At 44.8% G+C, this 10,032-nt stretch overlaps 1 protein-coding gene and 1 long non-coding RNA gene across 2 annotated transcripts; both read right to left on the reverse strand.

Moving 5' to 3' along the window:
* Positions 1 to 10: 10 nt before the first annotated feature.
* Positions 11 to 2,468, reverse strand: LOC122547737 (zona pellucida sperm-binding protein 3-like; the record flags this gene model as incomplete). The annotated part of the gene is made up of 5 exons (XM_043686321.1): positions 2,095 to 2,468; positions 684 to 799; positions 491 to 594; positions 222 to 399; positions 11 to 137 (listed from the first exon to the last, which is right to left on the reverse strand). Coding segments are annotated over exons 1-5 (750 nt in total), but the record flags the coding sequence as incomplete, so codon positions are not given.
* A 4,667-nt stretch (positions 2,469 to 7,135) lies between these two features.
* On the reverse strand, positions 7,136 to 8,404 carry LOC122547736. Its single transcript, XR_006311078.1, has 2 exons — positions 8,103 to 8,404; positions 7,136 to 8,002 (listed from the first exon to the last, which is right to left on the reverse strand). It is a non-coding gene; the product is annotated as an uncharacterized LOC122547736 (long non-coding RNA).
* Between the last annotated feature and the right edge of the window lie 1,628 nt (positions 8,405 to 10,032).

Below are 10,032 nucleotides of genomic sequence, written 5' to 3' on the forward strand. Positions count from 1 at the left end.
TTCCTCTTACCAAGGATCGCTCATCTCCATAGAAACGGAAGGCATCCAGGTCAAACCGGAGCTTGTCCAGCTCCCGCCCATCTCTCGGCAACACAAAGGTTGAAAAGGAGTCCTCAGCTTTGCTGTCCAGGAGGCAACTGCAGATGGACAAAAGGGCCATGAAGTGAATGGAGTGAAGTCATTGAGATGGGAGCAGCTGGAGAAAGCAGAGAGCTCCTTACCCATTGTAGTCAATGATGCTGTATCTCGGGGTGGAGTCCTTGTCTGGGCTCAGTGTAGCTACACAGCGATCAATGTACAGCTTCAGGGGCACATGGTTGGCCATTGAAACAGATGCCTCAATGTGAATGAGGTCTCCCAGGGAGTAGACAGTGGAAGTGCGCTCTGTCAGCCAGTCACCTGAAGTACAGCAAGACAAGGGTGGGAGCCAATGGGTACAACTCCCAGAGAGAGACACCAGGAGATCCCTCCCCAGCCACCCATCACATACCATTCATTAGACGCAGGGAGAAGGACAGATGCCCTTCTCCAGACCTGGTGGAGCTGAATGGGATCCAGGTGGGCTTGATGGGATTGCTGCTCACATTGCCCTTCCTGGGGGAAGGAGACAGGGCAGCCATTTTAGGACAGTGTCAGACAACAGCAGCAGGGGATCATACTGACAATCAAGTAAAGATTCTCACCTCAAATAACGACATTCAATGGGAACAACAGCACCATTGGTTCTCACAATGACAGATCCAGGATAGTTTGGGATGTGGGTCAGGTGGGTTGTGTAGACCAGGAAATCTTCAGTCATCTGAGAGACACCAGGTTAAAGAATGAGAGGCTGATCTGAAATGGTAAGGATCTGCATAGTGTTTAGAATGACACCATCCCATTGTGACAATTCTTTAGGGAGCGTGACAGGCCCAGGAGACTGCTTTCCCACACCAAGCTGGAGAGACCAGTATTCAAGGGCAACAGGTCACAGGTGAGGGGGTTAGTCATTTAGGATCAACTTAATGTATTACATCATTCCAAAAATCAGGATGGAATTCCTGATGCAAATGTTGGTTAAAATGATGTGTTGGGCTCCCAGGCAGAGTTAGAGATAAATATTGATGGAACAGGGACATGGTGGTCAGCACTGCTGCCTCACAGCACCAGAGACCCGGGTTCAATTCCCACCTCATGCAACTGACGAGTTTGCACATTCTCCCCATATCTGCGTGGGTTTCCTCCAGGTGCTCTGGTTTCCTCCCACAATCCCAAAAAAGTGCACAGGTTAGGCAAATTGGCTATGCTAAATTGCCCATAGTGTTAGGTGGCAGGGTAAATGTCAGGGAACGGGTCTGGGTGGGTCACCTTTCAACATGGACCTGTTGGGCCGAAGGACCCATTTCCACACTAATCTAATTAAAAAGTGGTGATTGTTAACAGGAACAAGGCTGCAGGGATCTTTGACGTCAACTCTCAATGTTATCAGGAAACCTCCAGATTGTGAGCAGAGATTGCTAGCAGAATACCGAGAGATTAATAGCAAGGAGACAGAAGAGTAGAGGAAACAACTAACTAGTATTAAATAAAAAGACTTTTACCAACAGGTCAAATGTAGAGCTCCTCAAAGAGGAGAGTCAATTTATTCATAAAATAGCTCCCAGTGGGAGGGAATCAAGTCAATTTGTCTTATGGGAATGGAACTACTTTCCCTCAAACTAGCCACAGGCCATGCTGCGATGAGTTATGTTCCTGTGACATCCCTATTGAGAAAAGAATCATTATCAAAAACCACACTTTAGAAGGTCACTGAACCTAATTTGGAGAAAGTTCATAGTATCAAAACACCACCCACATATCACCACATGATATGTACTTCATACTGAAAACATACATTGTAACAGAACAACCCCTGTAATCAGGGGATTCTAAACCAATGAGAATGGGAGCACAAGGCTAGAGATAGAGATCAGCTCCGGTACAGACAATCCAGGAGAGGAACCTGGACTGAGGATTTGAGAAAGCAGAAGAATGGTCCTTCTCAAGAAGAGTGATCTCTTAGCCAGGAACCTTCTGCAGCCCAAACTTCCAGCAAGTGTAGACAACCCCCATTACCTGCAATCTGCTGCCACACTCATGCAGCCCATAGTCAAAGAGGACAGTCTGGTTCTCAGGGTAGACCCTGGTTGGCCAACAACCTGCTGTCCCCAGGGTCAGGTCAGCAGCTTTAATCAGGTGCCTGGTTCCAAATAAATCCAGCTGGGCCCTGACCAGCAGGTTGTGCTCTCCACACTGCACCATCACAGTCTGCAGTGGGGACACACTCCCAACCTCAGACATTCGGAAACTAGAACCAATGGGACCCCCATGAGGAGGCACTCTCTCAGGAACAGGGCTGGCTCTCACTATTGTCCATGGAAACCTCTGGCTCAGAAACTGTTGCCATGTTTCAGAGCAACAAACAGCTCCAACTAACACCCAACAAAGGGAACAAACCCCTCACTACACAATCACCCATGATCCTAAACAACTCAACCATCCCCACACACCCCCAACCAGCTCCTTTTATACACACAACCTGCACTCACCTGACACCAATGTGACCAGAAGCAGCAACATTGAATCAATCAACCAGCCCCAATCTCTACAATTTCCACCAATGACTGAACTCATCGAGTTATTACCAGGAGGGCCTATTTCATTTGGACCAATAGGAGTGGCTGTGAGCTGCTGTGCTGTCACCTGACTGAATTCAGCTCCACAAGGTCTCATTGTGAAGGCCCCATGGACACAATCATCAAACGTAGCTCAGTGATCTAGGAGGGTGTCTGCTGGGTCCTGTCCACCCTCACCCGAGGAGACTGGCAGTGAGACCCACGGAGAGATGTCTGAGAACAGGGTTTGGGTAGAACAAAGGGATTGACCTTATACTACAACTTCCCCTGGAAGTGTTTGATGGAGGCAATATGGAAGAAGCTTTATTCTGTGTCTAAACATGTCAAGACCCTGTCTGGGGAGTGTTTGATCGGGACAATGCAGGGAGAGCTTTACTTTTCATTTCCTTTTAATTCATAGACTCGAGGCAGTTTTACTCTGTATTTCACCACGTGCTGTCTCTGTCCTGGGAACCTTTGATGGGGACAGCTTTCCTTCCAGTTTTCAAAAAAAGTGGAAGATTTTGTTTCAATTGCAGAGAGTAGAATCTTTTACTCTGTTTCTAACTCAGGGATGTCTCTGGATTGAAAATGTTTGATGCAGACAGTGTAGCTAATCATTTCATTTAAAAGTGTAGAGACAGCTGTCTGTTCAGTGAAAATGAGCAGAGGAACTCATGCATCGCGTCCCACACTGACCTTCGCTCTGGCGGAGTTTGTTGGGGGATGGTATTGAGGGAGAAAGTGAGGTCTGCAGATGCTGGACATCACAGTCAATGTTTATGGTCCCTGAAAAGCACAGCAGGTCATGCAGCATCTGAGGAGCAGGAGAGTCGACATTTCGAGTATAAGCCTTTCATCAGGATTGTGGATTGGGAAAGGGGCCTTAGAGGTAAATAGGAGATTAGCGGTGTGGGGAAGGCAGCTGAGATGGCGATAGGTAGATGTAGGTGTGGGGTGTTGAGAGAACTTTCATTCTAAAATGGAAGATGTGGTGTGGTGGCACGTTGGTACAGTGGTTGGTACTGCTGCCTCACATTGCCAGGGATCCATGTTCGTTTCCAGTCTCGGGCGGCTCTCTGTGTGGAGTTTGCATATTCTCCCTGTGTCTGTGTGGGATTACTCTGGGTGCACTGGTTTCCTCCCACTGTCCAAAGATATGCAGGTTAGGTGGATTGGCTGTGGGAAATGATCCATCGTGTTCAAGGATGCATAGGTTAGGTGTATTAGTCACGAGACAAGTAGAGTAATAAAGTAGGGGAATGGGTCTGGGTGGGGTACTCTTCGACGGGTCAGTGTGGACTTGTTGGGCCAAGTGGCCTGTTTCCACACTGTAGGGATTCCATGATTCTACATAAAGGTGAATAAATCCCCAGGACCTGATCAAGTGTACCCCTGAACTCTGTGGGAAGCTAGGGATACGATTGCTGGGCCCCTTGATGAGATATTTGTATTATTGACAGTCACAGTTGAGGTTCAGGAAGACTGGAGGTTGGCTAATGTGTTGCCACTACTTAAGGCTGATGGTAAGGAAAAGCCAGGGAACTATAGACCGGTGAACCTGACATCGATGGTGGGCAAGTTATTGGAGGAAGTTCTGAGGGACAGGATTCACATGTATCTGGTAAGCCAAAGACTGATTAGGGATAGTCAGCATGGCTTTGTGCATGGGAAATCATGTCTCATGAACTTGATTGTGTTTTTTGAAGAAATAACAAAGAGAATTGATGAAGGCAGAGTGGTGGACATGATATATGTGGACTTTAGCAAGGCATTTCACAAGGTTCCTCTTGGGTGACTGATCAGCAAGGTTAGATCTCATGGAATACAGGGATGTGGATACAGAACTGGCTGGAAGGTAGAAGACGCAGGGCAGTGATGGAGGATTGCTTTACAGAGTGGAGGCCTGTGACCAGTGGTGTGCCATAAGGATCAGTGCTGGGTCCACTGCTTTTTGTCATTTGTATAAATGATTTGGATGTGAACATGGGAGGTATCGTTAGTAAGTTTGCAGGTGACACCAAACTTGGAGGTGTATTGGACAGCAAAGGAGGTTACCATGGTCCCATGTGATTGGACCATGTCGATTTCACCAGTTTCCTTATTTCCCCTCCTCCCAGCCCCAGCCCCTCCCATTTATCTCTCGGCCCCCTTGGGGGAACCCCCTCATTCCTGATGAAGAGCTTGTATTTGAAACGTTGTCTCTCTTGTTCCTCAGATGCTGCCTGAGCGGCTGTGCTTTTCCAGCACCACACTTCCCAACTCTGATCTCCAGCATCTGCAGTCCTCACTTTCTCCCAACTGAGCATGTGCACCGAGAAATTGCAAATGGAGATCAATGTAGATCAGTATGAGGTGTTACAGTTTGGAAAGTCAAATCAAGGTAGGAGTTTCATGATGAATGGTTGGACCTTAAGGAGTGTAGTGGAATAGAGGAACCTTGGAGTTCAGGTGTATGGTTCTCTGAAAGTGGAGTCACAGGTAGACAGGGCAGTGAAGAAGGCTATGGGCACACTGGCCTTCATCAGTCAGGGCACGGAGTACAGACGTTGGGAAGTTATGTTGCAGGTATACAGAATGTTGTTGAGGCTGCACTTGGAGTATTGTGTTCAGTTTTGGTCACCTTGCTATAGGAAAGATGCTATTAAACAGGATAGAGTGCCAAAGGAATTTACAAGGATGTTGCCAGGACTCAGGGTCTGAGTTGGAGGGAAAGTTTGGACAAGTTCAGACTTTTTTCTTCAGAGCAAAAGAGACTGAGGAAGGATCTTATGGATGTGTATAAAATCATGAAAGGCATGGTTGGGGTAAATGCACTCAGTCTTTTTCCCAGGGCTGGGAATGAAGGATGAAAGGATATCTGTTTAAGGTTTGAGGGGAAAGAATGAAAGGGAACCTGAGTGGCAAATATTTCACACAGAGCGGGGTACGCATATGGAATAAGAAGCCAGCGGAAGTGTTTGAGGCAGGTACATAAACACTGCTCTAAAATGTATTTAGACAAATACATGGATAGGAAAGGATTAGAAGGCTGTGGGCCCTGTACAGAGAAATGGGGTTAGTGTGGATGGACATTGTGGTCGGCACAGACCAGTTTGGGCTGAAGGGCCTCTGTGTGCTGTAGGAGTCTGAATTTAAAAATTGCCAGGAGGTGGTTCCACAAATTTCCCCACCCTCAGTGATCGGGGAGTCCAGCACAAAGGATAAGGCTGAAGCATTTGCAACAACCTGCAGCCAGTAATCTCCAAAGGGCCAATCCATTGTAGTCCCCAGCATCACCGATACCCGTCTTCAGTCAGTACTATTGACTCCACGTGACATCGAGAAACAGCTGCAGATATTGGATACTGTGAAGCCAATGCACCCTGACTAACATTGTGGGAATAAGGTGAAAGAACTATGATTCTGAACGTGCCGTGTCCCTATCCATTCTGTTCCAGTACAGCTACAACTGCAGCATCTATCTGGAAATGGAGATAATTGCCCCTACTGACCCGTTGACAAAAAGTGGGACAAATCCAACCTGGCCAATTCCTCCCCCACCAATCTACTCCCAGGACTTGAATGTCCTTGGTGGAATGGGAGGGGGATTTGAAGTGTTCGGCCACAGGACGGTGGGATTGGTTGCTGCGTGTATCCCGGAGAAGTTCTCTGAAATGTTCCGCAAGTTGGCGGAACCAACTTTCAGACCAAAGGGGTTGCCACGGTCACCCGCATGGGCCCCAGCTGTGCCTGCCTCTTTCAGGTACATGGAACAGTCCATCTTCTGCAGTTACACTGGCACCATTCCCCCACCTATACCCATCACAACAATGACTGTATCGGCACCACCTCATGCTCCCACGAGGAGGTGAACAGTTCATCAACTTCACGAGCACCTTCCTCCCTGACCTCAAGTTCACCTAGATCATCTCAGACACATCCCTCCCCTTCCTGAACCTCTATATTGGAACTGTGAATTAGTCGTAGTTGATAATCTATTATTCTGTTAAGTTTTCCAATAGAGTTAAGTTATACCAATTTCTTCTTTCTTTTGTTGTATTTTACTTATCGTGCATGAATAAAACGTGTTTTGCTTTAAATCTGATAGTCTGACCAATCGAATTGCATCCAGAATGGAATGCCATGTATTTGCCTTTAAAATAAGAAAACATTAGCGTCTAGACTATCTTCTTAATGTATTTTGAGGGATGTCTGTTCTGGTCCATAACAAGCACATCATCTCAGCTACCATACAAACACAGTGCTGAGGCTGTACAGCTACCCTTAAAAAGGGCAGGAGCAGGAATAGCCTCTTAACTGCTAAAGCTTGGATTTCCTTCAGTAAATATGATGGCTATCCAAATATTGGATCTTCTATTCTGCACAATATTAATAGTCTTAATAAGCCAATTGGTTTTAAGATGCGTATTATTGCAAATCAAGACTTTTTTAATATAAAAATGCAACGAACAATTGAATGAATGAAACTCAGTCTTTCATACAAAATGCAATGCCATAAATTAGATTGAATCAAGTTTATTTTTCAATGCTTCTTGCATTTGTTGATTGTGTTTTACAGCGTTCCTGCGGGATACGTCTACAGGGCAAATGTCTAGCAAAGTTATCAACTCAAAATAGTGTGGATTGCGATATCATGGTTTGACCTTTCTGTTTCTTGTATAATGAAATGATGTAGCACATGTGCATAATACACCTCCAACAAAATCGCCCCTCCAACACTGAATAAAGATACTGAAGTTGCACAGGATTATTGGCAATTGATTAATCCAGGAATAGGTTTGTAAACTGCTTTACAATAATTGCTTTATTGGAATGTGATTGTGGAATCTTACAGCGAGAGGTAGCCATTTGATCCATCCTGTCCATCCATGCCCAACCTATACATTTCTTATTCCCAAAGTAGTTGTCTGTGTTTTACAGAAATATTTCCAATATTCAATTCAATTTGTTTGTCATGCCTGAACTGAACACGATTAAAATAATTTGGCTCTGTTTATACTGAATTAACTGATCGCACTAATGCTCCATACCATAGTTTGGTTAAAAAGGAAACTGAGCTGAGTTTCAGAATTGCTGAAAACTTCCTAACTCTCTAATTGGGCAAATGCTGTATCGATGTTATTTTGAAAAGAAACCGGGATTTTCTACCCTTTTTCTCTTTCTGTGAAATGAGCCAACGTCAGAAGATACAGACAGGTTAGCCAGTCCAGAACTAACTCAGCTGAGTCAGATGCGTCTTCTTCAAAAGCCTTGGTGTGGTCTTGCCTCTTCGTTCTTACTTAGCCTCGTGCTGCCAAGACAACAGAGGTCACCATGCTTCCAATGATCACCATCGCAGCTCCGAACAGCCACTTCCAAGGGATAGCCTGCAACACAACATGGAGGTTAGTGGCGCAAAGCAGTGATCTCTCAAAATGCGCTTTTCATGTTGATCTCGGTTACATTGCAGTCAGATAAATGTCATACCAGGCCTGACTTCTGAGACTCTGAATGAAAAGTTGCTCGTTTCTCCCCAGGTTTCTGACACAAGCTGTTCTTTAGCTTCAAGGTTCCTCCCCGACCAGTCCTTTTCTGTACTAGTTTGGAGAGTTCTGCATGAATGGCCTGGAGAAAAATTTAAACATCGATTAACATTCATTGCCTGTGCCTCTGGGTATAGTTTCGTAAATATTCGCACAAAAGGAATATCCAGTTTTCTCATATGGTCAAAGAAACAAAGGTAAATCTTTGGACCTTTCCATGTAGATGTTTCCCTGTGAGATGCTCATAAGAACCAACCAGCTTATCTGCAGTTTCTTTAATAGGATCAGTTTTAAAATGGTCCTCACTTACTCTCACAGGCAGCTTTGACAGTGCCCACTCACCTTCATTTTTCCTTGATTCAGCAAACCCACTTGGTTAAAAGGATGCGTGAGCATAGAGTATTTTTATTTTCTTACTTTTGTGGTCAAATCAATATGTAGCCACTCACTCACTCACTCATCCCACCTATCTCTAGTAATCTTTTCTCATTATATATTCCCCACCTCCCCACCAGGATCTCCTTTGATTTGGCCATTTTTGTACCCCTGCCCCCCAGAATGTCCTTTACCCCTATCTGTCAACTTTCAGGATCCCAGTCTCTACAGCCCCCTCTCTACACCTCTTCACCTCTCTCTGCTACTTAAATCACCTCCTTTTGATGTACTCCTTCGGCCAAGCCTTTGGTCACCTGCCCCAATTTCTCCTTCTTTGGCCTTGGCGCCAATTAGTTTGTTTGAGAATGAAGTCCTGCAGCAAGTTTTAAACATTAAAGCCACTATGTGACTGCAAACTGTTTTTGTTTTTTTTTGTTACATCTGTGTGCTCCTTCAAGCCTTACGTGTTTCCTGGTAATTCCTCACTTAGTTGTGGCTACATTCCTGACTATCACAACAAGAAGTGAAAAATCCTTAGGTGAAATGTGGCTTCCCATAGGAATCAATGTTAAAGTCAGAAATGGTTTCTTGTGGACATTTTGTGCCATTACAAAGCAATGCACAGGTTGAAATACAGTACAGTACAGCCATAGAGCCATACAGCATGGAAACCGAGCGCTTAGACCATAGTGGGAATACCCACTATGTTCCCAAACCAAACTACTCCCATTTGCTTGCCCTTTGCCTGTATCCCTCCAAACATTTCCTCTGCATGAACTTATCCAAATATCTTTTAAATGTTGTCACTGTACACGCATCCACCAATTCCTCTGGCAGTTCATTTCCACATCCGAATCAGTCCCTGTGTAAAAAAGATGCCCCTCATGTCCTTTTTAAGTCTTTCTCCTCTCACCTTAAAAATATGCCCCCGAGTTTTGAATTCCCCCACCGTGAGGAAAAGGCCTTTCTTATTCACCCTCATGATTTTGTAAACCTTTACAAGATAACCCGTCAACCTCCTACACTCCAGTGAAACAAGTCCCAGTCTATCCCGCCTATCTTTATAACTCAAACCCTGCATTCCTGGCAACATTCTGAAAAATCTTTTCTGAGTCCTGTCCAATTTATAATGTCCCAGGAGACCAGAACTGTACACAGTGCTCCAGAAGCGACCTCACCAACTTCCTGTATTTTTTTTTCTTTCTTTTCAAAACAGTGAAATACTCCTTTTTTTTTATTTTAACCCCCACACTACCACCTACGTGCGGTAGTTCTCCTGTTTATATATTTTTTTTGTTCCTAAATCTCCTGTTTATTTATTTTTTTTTTTCTTTTCAAACAGTGAAATACTCCTTTTTTTTTATTTTAACCCCCACACTACCACCTACGTGCGGTAGTTCTCCTGTTTATATATTTTTTTTGTTCCTAAATCTCCTGTTTATTTATTTTTTTTTAACCCCCACACTACCACCTAAGTGCGGTAGTTCTCCTGTTTATAT

The sequence above is a fragment of the Chiloscyllium plagiosum genome, unplaced genomic scaffold (genome assembly GCF_004010195.1).
Source record: "Chiloscyllium plagiosum isolate BGI_BamShark_2017 unplaced genomic scaffold, ASM401019v2 scaf_820, whole genome shotgun sequence".
Taxonomy (NCBI): Eukaryota; Metazoa; Chordata; class Chondrichthyes; order Orectolobiformes; family Hemiscylliidae; genus Chiloscyllium; species Chiloscyllium plagiosum.